Here is a 26,438-nt window from a genome sequence, read left to right on the forward strand (position 1 = left end):
CCTCATACTATTGTCACTGTGACGAAGCGCGTGAGAGGTACAAAATGGGTAATGGCTCCTCTACACCAGCGGTCGGCAACCTTTTTGCAGCCAAGGGCCACATAATAGTTAACGAAGATGACGCGGGCCGCACTTTGGTAATACAGTGAAACCTGGTTAATTGGCACCTGGATAAATGGAAAACCTCAATAATTGCAACCAAAAGTCCGGTCCCGGTCCCTTGAGACCAAAAGGCCTCTATAATTGAAATTTTGGAACCTCTATAATTGCAATTTAGATTTTAGTGCTTTTAGTAATTTTGCCTCTGTAATTGACCACATCGCAACTTAAGACCTCTATAATTGACACTGTGCTAGAAAAACAGTTATTTTGGCTCTTGTTTTTACCTCTATTATTGAAACGAGTCTTACTTATTACCTCTGTAATTGAAATAATGTAGTTGTAGACAGCAGAAACAATATTTTAATAGCAATGATCATTTTATTTATATCTCCATCCAGAATTTAATTTATTTATTGCGTATCTATCACAGCCTGTAGTAGGTGAAATAGTTTTTATCAATAAAAAACAAAGTATGCTTTTTATAAAAACTTTCTTCTACAATTCAAGGGATTTTTTTAAACTCAAATGATAAGAAAATATAGTGGTAATTAATGTAGTGTAAAAGTGCAAGTATAGACAGAAGTAATATAGGTATAGACCAGAAACCCAGAACGTAAGCGCGTAAATATACTTTAAATGGTCATTTGCGCCTCCATAAAAGAAATTTGTCAGAACGCAACCTCTATTAATGAAAACCTCTATAATTGACACAACGATTTTTTGAACCTCGTTAATTGACACGACCTGCTTAAATGAAAAACCTGGTTAATTGACAAAAACTGGCCGGTCCCTTGAGATTGCAATTATCCAGGTTCCACTGTATTTGTGACTTTAGCAGACATTGTCGTTCGTCAATATTAAGCCCCCTCCAGACTATGCGCGTGAATCGCGGGCGAAGCCGCGAACGCGAGTGTGGAGTCGATTTCGCTGTCTGCGAAAATAGACGCCACACTCGCGTTCGCGGCTTCGCCCGCGACGTACAAAATATCCAGGGAGGCTCGCGGGCCGCAAGCGAGAGGCTGGCGGGCTGCTGGTGGCCTACCGCTGCTCTACACGATGGGCCAGCAGCGCCGGCCACTCCAAGGGACGCAGCCATGCGGTGGAATGAGATAGCAATATCACTTGCTCCCTCTAACGCATGGCTGCGTCCCTTGGAGTGGCCGGCGCTGGCCCATCGTGTAGAGGAGCCGTAAGAAATTAAATTCTTTGACTGTACTGACACGGTTACCGCCAGTTTGACACTGACACATTGAGTAGCTAGCGTGAGCACTTACTTTCGCTCGTACGTAAACTTAGGTCAGGAAATGAATGCTCAAAAAACGTTGTAGAGGGAAATGCTAGGAACACAATTTTTGACTCCGTAACTTTGTTTGGACTAGTTAGGAGGTGAACATATCAAAAGTCCCCGGCTGTAGCTCCGGTGCTGGGGGGTAGATAGAAAGTAAGTTACGAAGTCGTTAGCGAATATGTCAGATTGACACTGCTAAGACATCCGTGGCAAGGCTCCTACTACCTAAAAATTGTGCTTAGTCTGGTTTATAATTAGGGCTGTGTATCAGAATGTGTATTTTCGTAGTCATAGAGCAAAACTGGCTTTTGTACGAGTGGTATTCCATGCGTCACTTTGTTTGGAATTTCACCTATATTAAGCGTCAATAAAAGTGACCAAAAAGCTTCGCCCGGTAAAAGTGACATTCCATTTCCAACTGCAGCTGCAATACTGTTCATTTTACTATGGAAACGCGTCGCTGTCACTGTCAATTTCCATAGTAAAATGAACAGTATTGCAGCTGCAGTTGGAAATGGAATGTCTCTCTAAGCGTCAACTTTCGGGCCGCTGCGTTAAACGAAGTTGCCGCTTTCCGGCTCCGTCGAACAGAAATACACACCTCAGTCAGTAAGTAAGAATCAGGTTGACTGCTATATTGGCCACTACATAGTAATTGGCCACTCTTAACAACAAGGCTTCAATTGGCTTGTTTCTTTCTGATTAGTTAGGGGTCATCCATTAATTACGTCACACGTTTAGGGGGAGGGAGGTGATCAAGAAAATGTGACATATTGTGACATGGGGGAGGGGGGAGACACAAACTTTGTGACGTCACTTTAACTTTTTTTTACACTTTAAATTTGACGACCGGTCTGGCCTAGTGGGTAGTGACCCTGCCTGCGAAGCCGATGGTCCTGGGTTCGAATCCCAGTAAGGGCATTTATTTGTATGATGATACAGATATATGTTCCTGAGTCATGGGTGTTTTCTATGTATTTAAGTATTTGTATATTATATATATCGTTGTCTGAGTACCCACAACACAAGCCTTCTTGAGCTTACTGTGGGACTTAGTCAATCTGTGTAAGAATGTCCCATAATATTAAAAAAAAAAAAAAAACCAGTCAGTCAATCAGTAACCGAAAATTTATTTAAATTATTTAGTTCGCTGTACATTTAAATAACAAGTTTTTAAAACGAAAATAGTTTTTAATCGTTTAATTTTCTTTCCTAAGGAGTTTTGGGTTATAAAATTACTAATATTTATACCGTCAAAAATATTTTGATAAAATATTAATAATACTTAGGTACTTACTTAATTCGATTTGGCGATTTCGTAGAAAAAATGTGACGTCACACTAGGGGGGGAGGGGTTTGCCAAATGTGACCAAGTGTGACAAGGGGGGGGGAGGGGTCAAAAAACCTAGAAATTGGTGTGACGTAATTAATGGATGACCCCTTAGGAGCGGCCAACTACTAGAGTAGTGGCCAATAACTATAGCAGTCACCCTACATGTGATAGGTATGAGATGGTCTGAGACATTTCTTACTTTACTGCCCTAGGTGCATAATATACTCTATTACTTGATTCATCCCACACACGTGGTAGTGATCACTGGAATATTAACCACCATTTTTAATCAACGCCATTTTGTAAACACGATAACCGCTGCGATGGCCGCGATAACGCGATTAGATTCCGATAGAATAGTCGTATCGACCGTAAGGGCGTGAAAGGGAGAGCTTATTGCACATCAATATTAGAGTGGCAAAAGGAAAGGAAATGTTTATTTTATCCATTCATTCATGCGAATATTATATACGTTCCAACCTAAACTTCCTAACTTTACTTACCTTCAAGAAAAGAGCGTATGTATTCCCATCTTAAAAGCTGGCAACGCACTAGTGTTACGGGTGTCATGGCGTCTGCTCGTTTACTTCATATACAATAAAAAAGTACTAAATAGTGTTAGTTATGCGTAAGAGTAAATTTTTTGAGAATACGGCGTTTTAACGGCGCTAATCGTTATTTTTTTCAATGCCGCCAACTGACAAAAATAGTGTAGGTATTGTTGGTTATTAGAGATACTTTGGAAACTAAAATATTTTAAATTTTACTAGGTATAATTAATTTAAACTAAAATTCTAACATTTATACGTTGTTATGTCATGTGTACAGTCTTGTCTTGTGTATGACATTGGATAGCGAAGAGAGAGAAAACCAATGCTGCCACACCCAACTTCTTTTTTAAGAATTATGGCCTGGATGCGAGTCCTTTAAGCCAATCACACGCTAAAAGCTAAGGCGTTTTTAACATGCTTAAACTAATATTTATAAAAACACAAATACTACACAATAACACAAATAGACACAAATATATATTTTACACAAAAAGGCACAAATTCAAATGAAAACATCCCTTAAGTAACATTCCCATCCTAAGAGGCTTCTCGTCAATCATCGATACCTTTTAACTCGTCTAACATCTGCATAATAAAGAGCCACTGAGCACTTACGGAACACAATACCAAAAGGGTTCATCTTAGCAGAGAACACGCGTTGCTTAGGACTTTAAGAATTAAGTAAGCGTTCCGAAGCTCGCCAAGGGACGAGGGAGGTTCTCAAACCAATTACGTACCGAGATGCGCTTTAAAAGGGATTCTTTAAGCAATTTCTAATAAAATGATTATTTAATTGCAAACACAAACACAATCTTTAAAATTACAAGTACTTAAGAACTAATGAGAAATAAATTACCAGTAACCTTAACTTTAAAAACAACTAATGTAATCTAAGTATATTATATATCTATATGTAAAATCGTGAAAAAATTATGTCCTAAATACATACCTTTAGTAGCTACTTACCACGTAATATTTACCGGTCTATTAACATGATATTAGGCGCCTATTGATCCATACACCACACTAAACGATTCCAGCCTAACCTCTCAACCCCCGTGACCTCTGACCTAAGTCCGAACCAATTAGCTGTTGTTTCGACAATCAGCCAATCAGCGGCCGAGCTCCCTATTCAGCCATTTGGACTAATTGCGGATAGATTCATATCATAAAGTGGATATACTCGTAGGTTTAGATGCTTTGTTAGACATCATTAGGTTACAATAATTAATACAGTTCGTCTAAGTTACTCTAAGTTAATGCTGAGAGCCTATACTATACTACTGCGAAGAACGAAAATAGAAATTTCGTTATCTGTCTCTATCACTCTTGCTTATTTGAGCGATAGAGAGGAAAATGAAGAAATATCAATTTTCGTTTTCGCGGTACGGCTCTATTGTCATTTTTTTCTGGCAACACCACTAAAAACGTCACTGTTTCAAGTTTGTGTTTGCCTTAGACTTCGACTTAAGCCAACGAAAAATGACTCTGGGTCTTAGGAGGTTAACGTATGTACGCGGTCCTACCTATATATGTACCTATGTAAAGTATACCGAAACTAGCTTACATTTGCAGAAAAATAGGTGAAAAGACTGCGTAGTTAGTGCGTACCTACTTAAGTACGCAGTCAAAACGTTCTTAGTAGGTATGTAATGTGAGAACTGAAAAGTGTCTACCATTTCCATTACCATCCAATATCTAAAAATTCAGAACAAAGTGTTACACATGTACAGTAATAGTACATTACTACAGAGGCCGGGACGAAAGGGGTTGCCGGCCGAAGACATATAGACGGCCGAGCGAAGCGAGGCCGGATAGGTCTGAGCGCGGGCAACCCCATTTCCCGCCAAGGTATGTATAGTGCTTTTCTCAAACATGCAATGAAATAAATAAAATAAAAAATTCACGAAACCCAAGTTTTATTTATAGAAAAAACTAAAAGTAAACTACACCCAAAATATAACCAACACGTACCTATATCATTATCACGCGTATGTTTTACACGAGTCGTGTATTTTTACTACCCGTATATTTTCATGTATCTTTGATTTTTTCGCCTTATATCCGTCTGACTGTCGTTTTCGTCACATAAGTTTACATAGTCTTTCATGTTGATATCATGTTTCACATACATCGTTGCTTTATGCATGGAGTAAATAAGTATAATTTCCACAGTGTTGACGAATTTGTAGTTACATTCATTTAAAATATGCCACAAAACTGTTTCTAATAAACTGTAAGCCATTTTTCTTAGTTTCTCAAATAATAAAATTGCCATAAGCAACCATATACATACTTCGTCTTTGACTTGGCGGCAGAGGCAGCAAGTTATTTAAAATCAATTCTGCTTACGCTGCCAATTCCAACACCTACGATTACAATTAATATTAATTTCATTATTTCGTCGGAACTCATATTAAAGTCAAAAAATCAACAACGCACCATAAATCCAATAAAACAGAATGAATATTTTTCAACTTTACCTCCATAACAATTTAAAAAATATAACTACGCGTGTTTGAGTAGACCTTTTTACCGCTAACGTTTAGATGAAATATTTTAAATGTTTTTATTTGTGTAGTTAAATTTATAATTTAAAATTATAAAGTTATAGAAAGTATTATTTAAGTTCATGTTGATTTTATACAAATAAAACTGCAAATTATAGCAAACATTGTTTTTTGTTTTTTTTTTTTATAGGCGTAGTGGCAGAGTGTCATTACGAACCATAAAGCAAATACTGCCTCTAGTTTTTTTTAATGGATGAATGCCACGATGCTGTGAACACAAATATCTGTGAAATGAAAATTAAAAAAGAGGACTTTGCCGGCCTAGGCCTGCAAGATGTGTATGAAATTCCATTAACCCTTATCTTGGCAAGGCTCAAAATATCTTAAATATAAACATTTTTTTAGTGTTTTGTCACCTATTGAGCATACTAGACTATTAAAAAATAAGGAAAAAAATCCAGGATTTTCCAATTTCGGAAAATCATATGTATCATATTTGATACAATGCCAATAACTCGACAAAATAGTTACCTACTTTTTAGAAGAAAAATGTACATTTTAATAAAAATTAACCATGTAATGCAACAGAAATTAGCATTTACTGCTAATTAAACGCAATCTAAAGCATCAGATGACTATTAAACCTGTAAATATAAATTATATCTACGAATACCTGATCACATGGGCGGAAAATTTCATCCCGTAAAGTTTCAAAAAAGTCGTCTGCAAAAAGTTGAGCAAAATATGAAAAGTAAACAAAGAATTAAAAGTAAAAAAAATACATTTTTTTTTTACTTTGGGGTCATTTTTTGCCATACACATATTTTTCCGTGCTACGGGCTACGGCGTAGCAATAATGCTACAGCGTACGAATATATAGTGAAATAACATCTAGTTCTTAAAAAAATCAAAGTTTAATAACTAAATAATATGACAACTAATATTAAATAATTCAAGCATATTTTGTAACCCCACAAAAATAAAAAAATCATGTAAAACTATTTTGACGATAACTTGGCAATGTATTAAATGTAATACAATCCTTTCGATATGTACATTTCTTAGTTCTTGGCATAGTACCAAATATAATACATAACAGTTTCATGTAAGGTTCTGTGTATTAAATGTTTTTAAATTCAAAGGCATTGTAAATATGTATGCACTAAGAGACAATAAAGACATCAAAATGTAGATTATAGAAAAATATATACTAACATAAGAAATAAATGCAAAACTTCCAGTACAAACAGAAATCTATTGTTTCCGCGGCGCCATGTTGATTATTACTAATTAATTTACAATGACACTCGTGTCCATTATTTTTTCCTATAAGTAAGGAGGGTAGCTCGACATATTGATGGCAGAATTATTTTGTTAGGTAATAAAGTGAACCTGCTAGATTTTTTTAAGTTCCATGTATCACGGGTGTTACGATGCCAAGATAAGGGTTAACGACCTTTTGTCCTAGTCGCACCTGAAACGTCATACTTCGCAGCCTATTATAAGGAACATAACATCAATATTTCATTGTATGTTTGAGAAAAGTTATGTACAAGTACATACTTAAAGTATCTTCTGATGTTTTAGCTCCTTTGTCAGTGAATTTGCCAAGAAATACGGTGTCCTAGGTGTTTTGACAAAATCAATATTTAAATATATTCAATTCAAAGCCTTATTTGTCAAATAGTTCCCAAGTATTTAAAAAATAAATAACTTCACGTCACGGTCATGCGCTCCGGATAGTTCCGCTAATTGCCAGCTCTAAAAATAAGAACCGAAAAGTTACAACTCTAAAAACACCCCTGCATTCGATATATTATGAACTCGGAATGAATGAATTGAACGGAGTAAATGAATGAATGCAACAAGTGACTCCGGACGACCTTGAACATCGCGTTTTAGACACGCCAATGCCAGGGCTGTCGCGGTTTCTGCTATCTACACGTAATTATCAATTTTTAGTTAGTGCGTTTATTACATAAAAATAATTAATTTTGTTGTGTTGTTTAATAATAATACGATACACACCGTTATAATTATCACGTAGTTTAAATAATGTGTGATAATTGTTGTGGTTTAAAATAACAAACTTGTTAGATACATTTAAATCTTCTCTGTTTTACGTAAAAGTAATCACATAAAAATAAATTACCTGCTTATGATGAGAAGTAATTGGGATTTTGCAAATATGTATGACGGTCAGTATGTTATTATTTCCTTGGAAATAGTAACAGATGCATATAAAAAATAATTGTATCGATTGTATAACTCGTCAACTTAATTGCCGGTTTTTCCGATAGGTACCTATTCAACGAGTTATATGCGAACAAACCTGATAATCATGCGATCTGTTACTATGGGGACCGTGCGCGTTGGAGGGTCTGCCATCTTTTGGCCTGAATCGGAAACATATATCCACATGTACATTGCCAAAGCAAGTGCTACCATCTACCATTCTGGTCGGTACGTTTCCTTGTGCATAGTAGGTTCCACCATCTTGTGGGCTACATCGGAAGCATAAACGACACATTTACACCTCGCGCCAAAAATCTGACGGCTCCTATGCTGCCCCCTATAGTTGTTCATGTACGGGGTCTATAGTTTTCCTAAAATATTTTCTATATTATGTTGTCATCTAGAAAGTATGCATTTACCTGCTACCGAATTTCGACCGAACTTTCCCTACTTTGTAATTTGGGTTTATCGACACAGTCATAATTCATAATCATCACACAGTTAATATATCAAACTTTGATCTTAAGAGCTGTGTCACCTGCAATGCACCGAGAAGTGGCATGCTGCCAAACAATTTTGGTATGCGGCGCACATGACTCCCCCGATCTAACACTAGGTTCATAAGGGCGATAGTCGCTTACTTCGTCAATCAGCCGTTACGGGCATGGTCTAGAATTAGACGATTGTTGTCGAAATGACAACGAACTCGCTGGCATACAGCCAGGGAAAATGTGAGCCATTACGGCCCTTTTGATGTTAATGGGATATTGAGAGAGGTGGCGCATGTCTCAAGTCAGTGTGATAATTTGTTACTTTTGTTAAGCCAATCAACGACAAGCCACACAATCTTGGTACTTTTTATTTATCTATACAAAGTAAAATAAGTGGTAGGTATACCAACAAAATCGAAATATGTGCACCAAAATGTTTAATTTACTTTTACACAAAATTTTGTGCAAAACGGCTTTCAATCTCTATGAACCTACGTAAATTCCTATGTATTCATGAATTATTTTTTGTAGGCGAAATTTAATAGAGAATGTTGAATGTACAATTTTAAGCTAAATAATAAATACTTTTACAGTTGGTGTGGGCTTGGGCTAAATAAAATGAATTGATTTTCTTTCAGGCAAGCACCCATATAAAACAAATAATTACCTATAAAATTTAAAATGTTATAAAAATGTAAAAAAATGATAACTATTACTATGTACTTACATAGATAATACCTAGTTTTGTTATTAGGATTTTATAACATCATGTTCAGTATTTTATTAGAGAGCATTACAAAAACACTATAGAATGGATGGACTATCAGACAATACTAACAATGTAGTTTCATCGTTTTAACAACACAACGCTTATAACATATCACGTAACAGCGAACTTCCCATTATCGGGCCATACTCTCGAATAATCCTACCGCAATGCCCCAATAAGGGAATTTAATCTCAGCCCCCCTATCCCAAGTTCGATAATACATCAGCATTAAATCTGGCACTTGTTGCTTGGCATGACCCTGACCCATTTCGAGCGGCGCCATCGCCTGTTGCGCCGGGGGTGTCTCATGTTAGTGAATGGTTTCTTATCTGTGGCAAGGCTGGAGCGTTTTCTTTGATACGGGATCTGAGGGGTTTTTATAGCGACATATTTATAGCTACAGTGCAATTTCGTGAATAAGCGAGTTTTTGCATCTTATTCTATTACTCTTATTACAACATTAAATATACGACATGAAATACGAGTAGGTAGTAGAAATTATATAAAATAAAACTAAAAAAAAATCCATACCAATTGTTGCCATGTATAAGCATTTACGGCAAAAAAGTGACAGTTGCATAGGAAATGGCGCCCTCATTTATTTCTACGGTTTCTTGTCGGATATACACTACCTACTTACAAATATGAAAATGTTTTAGTAAAAGTACTTTAAATATGAAAAAAATGTAAATATTCCATATGCATAAACAATTAAACAGTAGGATTTTTTTTAACGCCCAATCATCGAGTACGAATATAGAGTACGTAGATAAGTAAATTTAAATTTTGGATATCTTCGACCAAAATGTAGTCGCCATGAGCATATACTCCTATGTCATTTTCTTGAACTATGTATATATTAGGTACGTTTTAGAAAAAAATAAGGCGAAAAATTTAAAATTTCTAACTTGCCGCTTTTACTCTACAGATTTTTTTGCTGGTCCTTACTTGTTTAAGCGTCGTCGGTCAGCCTTTTAGGCATATTAGGTACATAATATTCAATCTGTGGACTATTTAATTGAAACACGAATGAAAAAACATGGCCTCCCGGTGTCTATTGCCATCTGCTCCAACTTTTTTAATCTCAATTTTAAGCTAGGCCATCGCGTTACGTACTCGTACAGCCTGTTTTTAGGGTTCCGTACCCAAAGGGTAAAACGGGACCCTATTACTAAGACTTCGCTGTTCGTCCGTCCGTCTGTCTGTCACCAGGCTGTATCTCACGAACCGTGATAGTTGCCGCTATAACAACAAATACTAAAAACTGAATAAAATAAGGGTCCCATACAACAAACGTGATTTTTGACCAAAGTTAAGCAACGTCGAGCGTGGTCAGTACTTGGATGGCTGACCGTTTTCTTTTTGCATTTTTTCCGTTTTTTTTTGCTTTATGGTACGGAACCCTTCGTGCGCGAGTCCGACTCGCACTTGCCCGGTTTTTTTTAATGGCGCCTCGGGATTAGGTTCGGTGTTCGTTGTTTGTTTTATCAGTGAAGCGTTTATTTTTATTTTTGTTGAAATACTAAAACCTTTTTACCATAAATGTAGGCGTATGAAATGAATCATTATTTAATTGAACTACACTCCTTGGTAAAAAAGTTTTTGATTAGATTTACGAAAATCAACATTAATAAAAACACTGAATTAACTATTCTTGACAATAACTATTATGGGTATACCTAATCATGTAATATTATGAAGTATTCGTTACTAACTCCTGTATAAAATATCCATTCATACTTCAGTCGGCGTATTATGGATGGCTTTATCCATCTTTATCCACGTGATAAAATAACTGTCACTTTTTAACACCATGGGATAAAAAGTGACGGACACCGTTTTATCACGCTGTCACGTAGACAAGAACGAGCATATCCGTACAGGCGAAAATCTTTATCACAGAAGTTTGAACGTGGCGGCAATTTTTCAGACTTACGAAGGTGGATGACTGTCTCCTAGACTCCTAATAGAATACACAGATATGTTTTAGATGCCATAGATTTACTACATATCGTAGCTCATCTCATATTGTACATCCAATTTTACGCGCGTCTATAGTTCGTTTTTTTAGCATTAGAAAGAACTTGCAAGAAGGTACTTGGGAGGTACTAAGGATCTTGACATGTCTTTTAATCTAGTACAATGAAAATACTTATATTGGATAAAATATTAAATCTAAAGTTAAAACTAGAAATAAAACAAAAATACAAACTATAAAATATACTTACCTACAAAAAACCAAACTATAAAAAGAACACCCCGTCCAACAGGTCGGACTGCGGCATGGACCCCATGACACTGGCGGCGTCTTTTAATTGAAAAATGCTTATTAAAAATCAAAAACTATTAAGTACTTATGAAAGCAGAAGAATATAAATGATCGTATTACATTCGTGATTGTTACCTATTTGCCGTAATTTATTTTTAAAATGTTTTTCAATTAAAAGACACATCAAGATTGCCTTATTTCTAATGCTAAATAAAACGGAACTATAATTGTAACTACTTGGTTCCAGGGAACACCTGAACACCCTGCCTAAATATTCACCATCATTAATTACATACCATTTTATATCTCAGTACAGTTTTTATATTCAGAACATATCGCGGCTATATAAAATAAACGCTGTCGGTATTAGCTGATCTAACAAAGCAAAGCAAAGTTGAACAGCTGACTGTAGTCTACGGTGGCAACAAATATGTTTGCACATGTGACCTATATTCGTAACGTTTTCAATCAAAAACGCACCATATTGTCATTTGTCGGTAAGGCCTACATTTTATTGCATTCTTATGCCAGGAACACCTTATTGACAACTGACAACAAGTTATATTTTTCGCGAGAACGGCACGTTTACAAATCAAACTAACACACTTTTTTTGTTCACAGGGCGCCCATAGTGCAAAACAGTGTCGCAAAACAGTATGTAGTGGACAGTGCACGACAAATCAGTGAAAATGACCGACATAATGACCGACAACGACTTGACCGACATACCCGACATGGCCGACGAGGACGGCTATGAGTTCGACTCTCTTAAAATCCCCGAAATCGTGACTCCGGACGACATGAACGAGTCAGGGTATCAAGAGGGTTCGGAGAAGAGTTACGGGGATAGGAGGGATTCGAAGGAGGGTTTCGGGGGGGAGGGGGATAGTGACAGCGGGGTGGACGGGGTGTCGAGCGGGTGCAGCACGGCGGACGACTGTCCCGTAGTGTCGGTGAACGACGTCGTCGCGTATTACGACGACATCCGGCCGCGTCGACGCCATGTGCCGCAGCTCAACTTCTACAGCGTGGATATTGAGAAGATGGCGATGGATGCTGTTGCTCAGGTGAGTGCATTTTTTACATATATTAGCAATTAAAACGGGTTTTTGTATCCTACTTAGTCACTGCACTCTTGTCAGAGTGATAGTGATGATAAATCTTTGAGTGACAAATAAAGTTTCTTCGTTTCAAGGCAAAACGGTGTTTTTTGAACGTTAGTTGTATATAGGAGGTTGGTCTTTACCGAACCCTTTCACTATGAGCTTTTATTATAAGTAAATACTTTACTGTAGGACAGCCAACAAAATTAAGAACAGACCGCTAGCCAAGATGCCAATCGCTTACGCTCCTTAGCAATCGAAACGCAACTGTCACTGTCGCACTAAAATGGAAGAGTGATAGAGAGACAATGCTTTTCGTTGTCGAAGCGATAGCGATTGTAACCTTGGCTAGGCCGGCAGATAATTATAATAATTATACATAGAGACATATTTTGTATAAGCATCCTCAGTCATCTCAAAAGATGAACAAAGTAGAGAACATCAAGTGATGTAATTAAACGATAGTATTACAACGTTACAGCACATGATCGTAAGAGTTACATTAAGTATGTCATAATGCCACAATAATTCTAAGACCGCTCCATTGGGCAATACAATACCCAATAATAATAATAATTTAAATTTCCACTACTTGTCTGGAAGAGATCGCTTTTTAGCGATAAGACCGCCTGTTGTTTAACCTCTTCTTCCTGTATTATTTGTATTGTTTTCTGTAATGAGGTCAGCAATAAAGAGTATTTGTATTGTATTGTTCCCTATCACCAAACGTTTCGCACAGTAAGACAATAAATAAGGCGTTTTTGATTCTTCAACCTTGACAAGTGACAACCCTTAAGGGGCTTAAGAGGGCGTAGAGGAGGGTAAATTTTCAGATTCTGTCAAATTACCCCATTTCACACACAAACGCAGCTCACGCACACTACCTCAATTTACTGGGACAGGTCAGTGACCCCTAATGTTTTTTTAAAGGTGCTGCTTCGAGTTTAGTGTTAACTACTAACCTTCTTTGAGGAATTCAAACTGTCACAGCTTTCCTTTGTGAGAAGACAGAGAAAAAACACTTTTTTATATATAGCTTTCCTTGTTTGTTCATGTCATGTCATAGGTATGTGACGTATTAGGTAATTAATTATTTTCGTTGTTGACTTTTGTATTAAGATAGGTTCAAAACGGCGACGCTCTTAACTGTCCATCGGTGGACCTTATGCCTTTTGTAATAAGGTTTACGGACTGTCAGTTAACAGTGTGGTGGTGGGCAATGGTAGGTATGCGGTTTGTAGACAGACCGAATTAAACCTAGGAGTTTTATTATTAAAAATATAAGAAATCATCTCATCTATCTACTCGAAAAAAGTGGACTATATCTAAAATTATCCCTTTATTACTTATAGGTCTTGTAACATATTTTTTTACAACTAAAGACGCTTATTTAATTTCACTTATAACTTAATTTTTAAAGCTCTGTTAATAATAAAGCTTTAAAAACATCTAATAAAATTCAGGTACTACACTTATACTTTTGTAAGTCAGTAAGTGATGCTTACTTAAAACTTATTGGGAAATCAAATAACTCATAATTACCTATATTAAAATATATAAATGTACTATTTCATCTCATTTCATCCCAATCCGCATTGGGCTAGCGTGGGGACTATAGCCCAAGCCCTCTCGCGCATGAGACGAGGCCTGTGCTCAGCAGTGGGACGTATATAGGCCGAAATGATGATGATGATTTCATCTCATACGTTCAATAAGGCCCAGGACCGGGCCTTGTCACCCGCACTGACAGAGGGCCTTTTTAGCCCTACATAATATTAAAGAACTGTGTCCCGGATAGTATGGGTTCTGGTCCATGGCGCGTCCTGAAGTAACTTATACAGTGTGTAATCGTTAAGTGTAGCCAGGCTATAATTCCGTAAATATAACAGATATCAGAAAACTTCAAATTGATATCAAAAGTGCGTTACCCAATGAGTAAAATTACATTTATAACTTTTTTTAAATAAAAGTAGAAATATCTCAAACATTAACTTCAAACCCTCCCATACATTTAGTACGACGACTCACCCCTCAAAGAACGTCGGTGTCCTAAGAGACAAAACTGCTTGAGATTCATTATTTGCGATAGTAAACTGTAATAGAATAATAAAACTACCGTTTATTAAATAATAATCTCAAGCAGTTTTATCTCTTACGACACCAACGTTCTTTGAGGGGTGAGTCATCGTACTAAATATTTAGGAGTTAGGGAGGGTTTAAAGTTAATGTTTGGGATATTTCTGCTTTTATGAATAAAAATATTGATGTATTTTACTCATTGGATTACGCGCTCTCTATATCAATTCGAAATTTTCTGATATCTGTTATATTTACGGAATTATAGCCTGACTACACTTAACGATTACACCCTGTATATCATTAGATAGTTCATAGCCTATATCGATAGAATATATCGTTCTTATGAGCGTATTTGGTGGGCATACCTTATTATTAAAAAAGTCTACTGCTTTATACTCGGAGTAATTAACAATGGAGCCGCCATTAACAGGCGTTCCCCTCTGTCGAAAATAGGCGGCCAATGGTCAACCACATGTCAACCATATGTATGGACTGACGTTTGGCTGACTTGACGTACCTATACATTTGATGTGCCCCTCCCCCGCAAAAAACGGCAGACTATTTTGTACCGAAAATTTTAGACATGGCGTCTCCGTTGGTTATATCCTCTAAGGCTTTATAATAGGGTGGCACTGGTGGCAGAAACTCATTTCATTTGTAAAATTATCACCTGTAATTTATCTGTAAAATATAAAAACATTGTATTCACACTTTTCAAATGCCAGATGATTATTTTATTTAATTTTATTTCAATATTTAATGTTTGACTTGCCACGTGCGGTGCCACAATTATTATTCAGAAAAAATATATGAGTGCCTATTTTATAGTGATACTTTTTAGAATGGAGAATAAATGAGCAAAATTTAACAATTTTTTTATTTAGTACAAATCACCACACTGTGATTGTAAAAAAATACATATAATATTCATTTATTGTGCAAAAATCAGTTTATTTGTATGAATCGTTATACATACCTATAACGATTATTTAAAAACTGAATTCCTCGTCCCTAGATTATACAAAAATGATATATAACTTGCCCTAGTTGCTAAGAGCATGAAGAAATATAGCATAGATTGGACCGGGGAGCCGACCATTTCCCCTCTTCCCTTATTTTTGGTATACGGTACGATCTCGTTGCTACCGGGCCTTATCAGCCCATTATTTGGTAATAACGGTATGCAAGGCATCTAACACAACTAATAAAACCTCCATGAACAGAAATGGGTGACATATTTTATAAGATTTGACAGTATCCAAGAAGAATCTTCAGATTCTGAAATCATTAAACGGCAACTAAGCCACTAGTATTGGGTTGCCTATAATCATTTTTCTGTGAATGTACTCGTAAACCTCTATCCGTTAGTATGCGATTCATTAATGGACGCACCATGGCCCAAATCGGGACACAGTTCTTTAACACGTAATGTTAATAATCAGTGAACATTATTAATTACGCTCAAATGCTTAAGTTTCAGTACAGGTAAAAGTACATATGAGCTGTACTTTTAATTGTTAGTACAATCGGCATCAAATAGATAGTGACGGCCAAAGTGACCAAATATAGTTATAGGATCTAAATGTGAACGAATAAGGTCAGGTGAGGCATATAAGGCCCACCTTTATATTAACTGAAATAGTTTTATTAATAATCAGGATATTATGACCAAACCAATTCAATATATATTTCTCATTTGTTCATGTTTCTTACACTGCTACTGTTGCTGTTACTGTTACCGACACAAACACCAGAGAGGAGGAGATCAAAATACGCATCCAAAACGCCCTGCGGTGCAGTGCAGCCCTCCACAAAGTGTTGGTGTCCGGGCTTCTCAGCAAACATACAAAGTTACGGATATATAAAACCGTTATACGGCCTATCCTAATGTATGGCTGTGAGGCCTGGTCCCTAACACTAAAAGAAGAAGGTCAGCTCCTGGTAGCAGAGAGAAAAGTTTATCGCAAGATCCTGGGACCTATTCAGAGAGATAACGGCACCTGGAGGATCTGGAAAAATGCCGAGATCGAGGAGTTAGTGGCCGAACCCAATATCATCGGCGAAACGAAAGCGCACAGACTTCGCTGGTTCGGTCACCTACTCTGAATGGGAGAGGATCGGGCTGTCAAGAAGGCGTTCTTGGGACGTCCGACTGGTAGCCGTCCGGTGGGTCGGCCCAGGTATCGCTGGGAAGACAGTGTGGCGGCGGATCTACTTCAGCTTCGCGTCAGTAACTGGCAGGAAGTTGCGCAGGAGCGGGACAGGTGGCACGCTCTCGTTTCGGAGGCCAAGACTCTCTTTGGATCGCTGAGCCAAAATAGTTAGTTAGTTAGTTCATGTTTCTTAATACAGCTTTTGAAAAATCCATTTTATAAAAAAAACATACCATGTTGGTTCGGAACCGGGCCTTGTTACTGGCACTGACAGTGGGCCTTCTTACAATTAGTCATAGTACAAGTTCAAGAATAACAGAAAATACTACCGGGCCTTATTAGCTTTTATCATGAATTAATTTCATCTTAGATTTAAAATGGTCTATAGTAAAATACGGCCTACATGAGTCATGGAAAAACAAATTGTATTTTATTTAGTACCTATTTGTTGTTCAAAATCTTCAGTAAGCTAACTTATAAGACTCTTTCTATTATAATTAATCTAGATTGACAGTTTACTTAGCAAATTGTACTTTTACCTTTAGGTTTTATGTCGGAAATATTTCACCCAATTTGTACTGAAACATAAGCATTTGAGCGTAATTAATGATGTTTACTGATTGTTAATCTTAAATATACCTATTATGTAGGGCACTTAAATTATTTTAGCGGACCAAGCGGATGTGTATGTTTGTGGACCACTTTTTTATTTAAATAATTAAATTGTAATTCATTCAAAAAAAGCTATTACAATTAGGGATTTAGATACCTCACCTACCTTATTACAAAGCATTACAAAAATGTCCAAAGGCCAAAGCCACGCCGATAAGACATAAGACCTCATAAACGACTTCATAAATATAAACGTTCACTGAAAAAACCCAAATTCATTTCTGATAATTTTATTTCGTTACTGAGTTATCGTTTTGCACCGAATATCAATGAAATAAAAGCACGTTGTTGTTTGATAGATACATTTATATAAACATCGTCACATGAAACCAATATAGGTACTCGTAAACCAGACCACTGCGATGCCACTGGCTTTAAATATCGTTCTTTCAACTGATGATATAGCCACAAAAACCCGCTGAAACTGCAGGTCGAGTCTTGATTTCAATTTCTTGATGATATATCATTGCATTAACTTTCAAAGCACATGATAGATCTTAGAATAGCAACAAAACTGGTTGAAACTAAGAATTTTATTGCTGAAATTATGTGAACAACATTGCTTCGTCTTCATAAGTAAAATTTTAATAGTTTATATTGTTTAGGCTAAAATGTGAAGAATTTTGTTGATAAATTGTTTATCTAGTATATTGACATTATGTCATATATGTTTTTAAAATGACGTAATATGAATACCAGCACAATGAAAATTTATTCCAATAAGAAATAACAAATCTTCAAACTTTTTTCATTTTAAGTGAATTAGGAAGAAGCTAATTATACTGATTTGGTTGTATTAATATATTTTATTAAATAATTTGTCATATTTTTTAAGTATTATGACTCGTGAATAAAAATAAATCGAAATTTTAATGACTCTAGATCTCCGTGTGACGTTATTTATTTACCCTATTAATTTTGAACACAGTTTTTCACTGGTATCATCATTCGTATACGGACATGAATTTCTGTCAATATATATGCCAAATCGAACTGTCAACTTGGAAAAAAGAAGTACGCGTCCGCTTCCAACGGCCCACAGCGGGCATCTGAGGAGAAGGAGAATTTGACAGATATGGCGGATGTATGGAAATTATACGAAAGTTTACATTTACGATTGAATTTCACTGTAGCCTTTAAGAGGAAAAATAGGAAAAGCCTGATTCGTTGTAGTCCAGTTATCTGGCTTTCGAAATCACTCGATTTTATAGCATGAGCATCGATTTTTTTATACAAATTTTACTAAACGCTGACACTCGTTCATCACGTTTTAGGTACAACTTTGCATAAGTGTATTTATTATATTGTAAAACATTTCAGATTTTCAAGGGTGATTCGTTGTAAACACACTCTTTGGGATATTAATGACATTTATTATATTTTTTTTTATCAAGAGATGTGAACGCTAGCGACTAAACGGTGACTGCCTTTTTCGCTGATTTTGCTCGATGCAGTCTTAAGGGAGGGTAAAATTTTGTATCAGGAACGAAATTGTTTTGAAGGAAGAAGGACTTGAAACTTCGTAAAAGTCATGATAAGAATCAGACAAAAATAAAATGATTGCGGCGTTTTGAAAATTGGTTTTAAATACATTAAAAAGGGCTTGAAAAAATAATTATGTCATATAAAGAAGTGATACAATCTCATAAAAATATATGAGCGTTTTCCAAAAAAATGTACATTTCATTCATATCTTCAAAATATTGACTTATTGGGCTCATTTTACTCAGAATCATTTGATTAAAAATGTGTCCCAAAATTTTGTAAGAAAAAATTTTTTCCCTGTGCGTCGCGTTCATACAAATAAAAAAAAATCATACACGAATGTGACGATCTGGAAAGGAAATCTTTGGACACATTTTTTCATGTATGAGGCGTGAATGTACAAATGATTCTGAGTAAAATGAGCCCAAGAAGTCAATATTTTGAAAACATGAAGGAAATGTGCACTTTTTTTGGAAAACGCTCATATTTCATGAGTAGGTTCATAAATAACTGTCGGGGTAACTGAAGACAATCTATACACAAAATTAAGTAGGCTGGCATGACAAGTAAATGCATAATCTAATCGTATGCAGTTAAAAATGGTTATTTTATGATTATGTGGCATTGAATAATAGGTATGGTACTTAATTATCCTTTGTTCTAAAATTGAATGTAACATAAAACAAGCTAATCTTTTATTTGAAATACCTCTTACACATACAGCCAGTACCCCCTTGATGCTTAAAATGCCATTGGACCCTGCAACTTGATTTCATATTTTTCACTTCAGAATCTTCTTAAGCACGTTTTTTTTCTAATATAATCTAATAACCTAAAATTTCCCAATTTGTTTTTTTTTTTAATAATATGACCCACTTATCGCCGTGTCTTATTTAACCTTACCATTATGGACAGAATCATCAGGTCAGAGGTTAGTGGTGTCAGAAATGTCAGAATACGCAATATTTTTTTAAACAGGTCTAATTTCATCTGTGTAACATCAGACGTTCAATCAATCACCAAACATATATCCTTCAGCTTCTCCTCTTATATTATATATTATTACTAGGTTAGAAAGGTATTAGAACAAAATGTTACACAACGTTGCTTCGTTACAAAACAGTAGGTAACTGCCCGCCTTTCTCTCTAACAAACCTATACCTACTGAGTACTGAGGAAAAGTTACCTCAAACGAATACATCAGTAGCCAGTCTATCCGTTTGAGGTAACAAAAAAACATAACCACAACCGAATACAGAACTTCCTCCTTCTATGAAATTGAAGTCGGTTAAAAAGGAGCCTTATTTTAAAATCTTCACTGGATTTCATATTTTAAATTGTTTATACGATAACGGTATCACTCACTAATATTGGATTTCATATTGATGTGTGAATTAGACATGAATCGAAGTGCGCTTATTGCAGTGCGCTAGATGCACTTAAGGATTTTTTTAAATTCAATTAGGCCACTTTTATCTCACTCAGGTGCATCCTTTGCTTACATCAATAGGTAGGTATATAAGGCTACGAATTTTCGTTATTTTCCTCTCTATCATTCTTCCATTCGTGCGATAGAGAGATAAACTTCATAAGCAGATCAAATATGAGCGATAATTTTTCGTCGATTCGATGAATAAGCGCAACTGCGTCAATATTACACCGAATAAAGATCAAATTGCAAAGTTTTAATACGGTTTCAATTCTACCATCATCTCCGTAAAAGTTCTGTAATAGCGGCATTTTAGGTCAACCCAAACAAAATGCGAGTTGTCCAAAAATAATTCCATCTTTTCGCGGAAGATTTCAATTGACGTGATTAAATGTTTTGCCAACTTTCAGAACTTTTACCCTGACATTATTCGCAACTTCCAAAAATTCTCTCGCCCGTCCCGCGCCAGCTAGCGACGCCCACTGTGTTCGCCGGACGATATCAGCCTGTCAGTTAAACGCAAAATTTGACAGCTCCGAACAACTGACAGGCTGATATCGTCCGGCAAACTGGTAATCTGTGGGCGCCTTAAAGGTGACAGTCCATTTCCAACGACGGCAGCACTATCATTAATTTTACTATGAAAAGTGACAATAACACCGACGCGTTCGTACTAGTAGTGCAGCTGCGGTCAAAAATGGAAAATTACCATTAGAGTGACATTCCATTTCCAACTGCAGCTGCAATACTGTTCATTTTACTATGGAAACGCGTCGCTGTCATTGTCAATTTCCATAGTAAAATGAACAGTATTGCAGCTGCAGTTGGAAATGGACTGTCACTCTTAGACTCATGCTGTAACTGTCCTATTAGTTTTTGAATAGTCCGTCAAATTGAAAGCTGGCATGAGCATGACCGCAACATTTTGACAGTTAGTTAAACGTTAAACATAATGAATGACTGTTCCGTTGTTGGAAACTTTTTGCGAATTTCATGGCTCATTACTTAAAACAATGCAACATTAAAATGTTTTGGGGGTCCTTACCTGAATCGTAAAAGTATGATTTTAGGTCGACTTTCTAGTCTTTGATATAACTTATTTCAAAGTAATTATTTATTGATTGTATATAGGTGTAAAGTTTAATAAAACGTTCACGGACAGTCCGTCTCCGTCGAGAGACAGCGAGAGAGCTCTAGGCGTCTGAGGGGTTACCGCGAAAAAATTGCGGGAATCTTTCTCTTTTACTCCAATGAAGGCGTAATTAAGTGACTGAGAATGTTGTCCGCAATTTGCTAACTTAAATTTTCGCGGTTATAGCCCTCTAACCGATGATTTTTACTTTGTCAAAACCGTAGGTAATCCCGTTCACAGACGCCCAGTTTTTATAGGATTATAATGAATTCATGTACCTATCTCATGCCGTTTTTAGGCACACCACAAGGCTCTCTGGTGTCACAGCAAAATCCTCAGAGTGACTTACCAACTTTATGCATCACCAATATGACGCATGCTGTATCACGACACGGCTGAGGACGTTACGGCTTTAGCCTCCAGCGTCGAGAGTTCCTTTAAAAAGAACAAATTAAAATCGAATTTGGAATTACAATGGAATAAAAGAAGGTTCCAAATTCAAAACTGTAAAAATGACTCTGGGTCTTAGGAGGATAGACGACAATATATTATACAGGCTGATTCATGAGACGTGAGCAGGACTAATCCTGCACACCCAGTAACTGATAATTGATCGATCACCGTCGTATTTAGGTGAAAAAACCACACTTTTTCCTATTTTTTTTACTTTTTGATGAGGGTAAATTTAATTCTCTACAGTCATAGTCACCCTACAAGACCTAATTAATAAACATAAAACCTCTTTAACCGTAACGATAGCATTTTGATTACGAAGAAAATAAACTGTCAAATTTGAGTGAGATACGACTTTTCAAAAGTAACCATACCGTGATGACATTTAATTTGACACAGCATATCGGTAGTTTAGTATTCTAAGTTTAGGGTGACCATGCATGTCGTAAATAAATTAATAACTTTTTTTTCAACGCGACTACATATATATCACGTTAACCTCACTAATACTGATCGAAGCAGTTGCTTATAATTTACGAAATATGCGCAGTGTTAATCCTGCTCATGGCTCCTGAATCACCCTGTATTCCTGCATACTACGAATGTAATGCCAAGAAGCTTTCCTGAAAGTAAAATTTAATGTATTTCGGAAGTGAATCTTAGTGCTGCAGTGGCATTCTGGTTATAGCACTTTAAGACAAAGATGTCTTGAATAAATATAGGACGACTTTCCATCAACTTCTATTCGCTATGTGCACGACTGGTACTGCCCTCATTTTGTCGGAATTTCTACGTTAAATCTTATGGAGAAAAATTAGTTCAAGCGGCTGCCGCTAGTAATAATGTCGGACATTCCATAAGATTACCTGTGTTTGTGACGATCAGCGCCACCGACTTCGCACGTTCCCAATACTTTATAGATTTCGAGATTTGAGGACATGAAATCTAAGGGTGTAAATTGTTAAATGTCGTTATTTACCGTGGTTACAAAGAATAAAAATTAACAGATTAACTTAAAGAGTTAAGGATAACTCACGTTAGACCGGGCCATGTCCGGGCCTGAGCTTTCGGCGCTTACTTTTCTATGAAATGACAGGCGATCTCGTGATGCTTTCCATATAAAACGATGCGCCGTAAGCTCCGGCCCGGACACGGCCCGGTCTAACGTGAGTCATCATTTAATTTATAGTCACTGAAAGGTGACTCTAACCCTTACGCCATATTTGGGGATTGTCTTTACGAAAGGACTTATTTTTGTATGGTGTTCATAGAGAAATAAGCCCTTTTGAAAATTCTCTCTTCATTTAGACATTTTTATTTTTGAGCAGCCAGCGTATTATGGATAGCTTTATCTTTCTTTATCCACGTGATAAAATAACTGTCACTTTTTAACACCGTGGGATAGAAAGTGACGGACACCGTTTTATCACGCTGTCACGTAGACAAAAACGACCATCATATCCGTACAGGCGTACTTGCCCCAACACTCAACTGACATGAACTAAAATTGTCTATTTATTCTTGTTAATATTTCTTGAACTACATTGTAAGATAATATTATGTAAAAAGTGAATCAAGCTGTGATTAAAACTACTACAGACGCTAAAATTAAAAGATTTTAGTTTCTGTTACTCAATGCGGAACACACCACTAAAGATACTACTCGTATCTATTAAGATTATATAATCGTTGTTCGTTTGCTCTTGATCCTATCCACTTGGGGTCGAAGCACTATTTCGTGATTATACCTCTGTTTGTCTCATTTCACCATTCACGGACGTTCTTATGTATACATAACGCGTATTTATAACATTTATACGTAAACATTTTTCTTTCCGTGACTTTACGAGTTTTCGAAGGAAAGAAATGTTATGCGGACGGTTGTTCTCAAATTAAATTAAATATAATATGGTATAACTCACGTATTTTCACTCATGCGACATGTTCCGAAGAGCCTAGTAGGTGTCCTAGGTCTCCATATTAAGTACCTGTTTCAATCTTTGCCATTTTTACCTAATTTTGTCTCCAGATGATTGGACGGCGAATGTTGGTAGTCATTAACTTAGGCAAAGAGAATAGATAGTATAGAGGGGTCCTGTCATAGTAAATTCTGTAGTCACTGTAATTTACTGCCATCTATCGTCACACGACACACGACTAAAACTCAAAATAATCCATCTATGCGAGAATGACTTTTTCTTGATTTCCGAGGCACGTTTTTTCCTTAGACTTTATTCATTTTATACGAAGTTACATATGTCTTTGACTTAGGTACTGTAATCCGAAACGCTTACTCGCTCTTTCTAACAAAAAATGGACGCGTTTGAAAAGGTATATTATATACCTACAGTAGGCAGGCAGGCTTTTGTTACGGGCTATTTACATCTCTTTCCTCAATATATCAAACGAAAGTGACGTAGCAACGAGCCACTAACAAACCACGAATCGATCGAATTAGACAGACGATACGCCTTTACAAATTAAATGGTCGAGATTCTCCATTAAATTACCACTTTTCTCGTCGTTAGTTCCAATTGTTAAATGGATTAGCTACTGATTAAAGCACGCAAGAATTTACTCATGCTTTTAAATCTTAACTGCAATTTCAATTAGGTATTGCTTAAACAGTCGAGTGAGGTCTAAGCGTTGAGTGACTCGCCTATTCACGCGACTACGCCAAAAAGATAGATATAGTTTGTCAAAGGACTGTCTCATTTCAAAAATAAACAGAGAGAATCATACTATCTTTGTCTTACACTATAGTACCAGCACCCTAAAGAAAAGGATGAGTATAGTTTTTTGTTCTTTTTTATTGACAAAGGTTTGACAGAGTATAGTCACATTCGGTGGTCAAGTGCGTCGCTGTTTTTGATCCACACATACCTATGATTTTCTACATCGTTTTAATAATCATACGACCTATGTATAGTCAATATTTTTATTAATATTAACATGTTTGTGCATGAGTCGTCAGTGTGTTTAACTACCGACTTCATTTTATTAATATTACGGTAGTAAATCGAATGGATTAAAACTATCTGCAAGCACCAACTAGCTTTGAAATACCAGTACGGAGCAGCTCGTGGAGGTTATAATTATGTCGTGGTCAGATCATATGAAATGATCAATTTCAAATAATACCATTTTAGAATTGATCACTTCATAATATGGTTGGGTTAGGTTTGAGTTTTTCATGATGTGGTCAACCGATCATTGCATGAAATGATTGCCACATCATGATATGATCAATTCTAAGATTCGGCCACGAGACATAAGTATAAATCTCCAGCCATCCGCTTGTGACTTGCAGTACCGTCGCTTGCGCAACCCAAATCGACCGGCTGTCTTCATTTCGGCACCGCTGCGTCAATCACCTGCAAATTTAATAATTGGGCACCAAGAGGAAGTGCTTTATTAGATTGAACATTTGATTGTAGAGTCAGACCGAGTATAGTCTGCAGCGGATTTGATAGCCCACGCAGTGAAAGTGTTATTTTAAAGGTCAATCTTCTATGAAATTATGACGTTAAATGACACTTGCACTGCGTGGGCTATCAAATCCGCTACAGACTTTTTTTGGTCCGACTCTACACCACTACGGTGAGTAAAAGTGAATGTTACTCAATAGTTATGGGCGTTTTATGGGCAAAAGCATCTAAGAACTAAACTAATAACATAATGGATAATAAAATAGTTCTTCTGAAGTTTATTTTATTATCAAGATTATACATATATAAACAAATTGATTAAATATACAAATTATAAACTAAAATAATTCTAAGAATGAGTAAAACTAACTTAACAAATAAAATAGTAATACTTTCAGCATTAACAATACTGGATAAGACTACGTGTGCAAACTCTACACCAAAAACCTTTATTGAAAAGATTGAAATTATACTATTTAAATACTTGCATTAATTGTATGAAACTAAATTATGACTACTTATAAAATATAAACGACAAAAACTAAACTTTAAGGGGCCCACTGATTAACAGTCCGCGGGCCGGTATCGGCCTGTCAGTTAGAACAAAATTTTGACAGCTCCGAACAACTGACAGGCCGATACCGTACTCGTACATATACTCGTACCGTACTCGTACATATAAAAAAATTAAAAAATTCTATAACAAACCCTGGCCTCTAGGCAAGGTGCCCATCACGCAGGCATGTAGTGTGTTTATGAATAGAGGCGTTAATATGTACATAGGTATACCTACGCACCTAACAGCGGTAGAAAATTAAAAAAAATATTTACTCTCTGTCAGTTACAAGAGTTTAAGATTATATAAATAGTATGTACCTATTTGTTTGTGCTCATCACACAAATAATTACCCTTAGCGGGATTCGAATCCAGGACGATCGGCTTCATCTTAGGCAGG

At 36.3% G+C, this 26,438-nt stretch overlaps 1 protein-coding gene across 1 annotated transcript in view; it reads left to right on the forward strand.

Annotated features, from left to right (window-relative positions):
* LOC134664640 (terminal nucleotidyltransferase 5C) overlaps nucleotides 1-26,438 on the forward strand; it is a 318,242-nt gene that overhangs the window by 32,096 nt on the left and 259,708 nt on the right. The window contains exon 2 of the mRNA XM_063521377.1: nucleotides 12,170-12,615. Coding sequence (XP_063377447.1) covers nucleotides 12,238-12,615 — 378 coding nt within the window. The 5' untranslated portion in view covers nucleotides 12,170-12,237. The remainder of the gene's footprint in view (nucleotides 1-12,169; nucleotides 12,616-26,438) is intronic.

Source organism: Cydia fagiglandana, chromosome 5, assembly GCF_963556715.1.
Source record: "Cydia fagiglandana chromosome 5, ilCydFagi1.1, whole genome shotgun sequence".
NCBI classification, from domain to species: domain Eukaryota; kingdom Metazoa; phylum Arthropoda; class Insecta; order Lepidoptera; family Tortricidae; genus Cydia; species Cydia fagiglandana.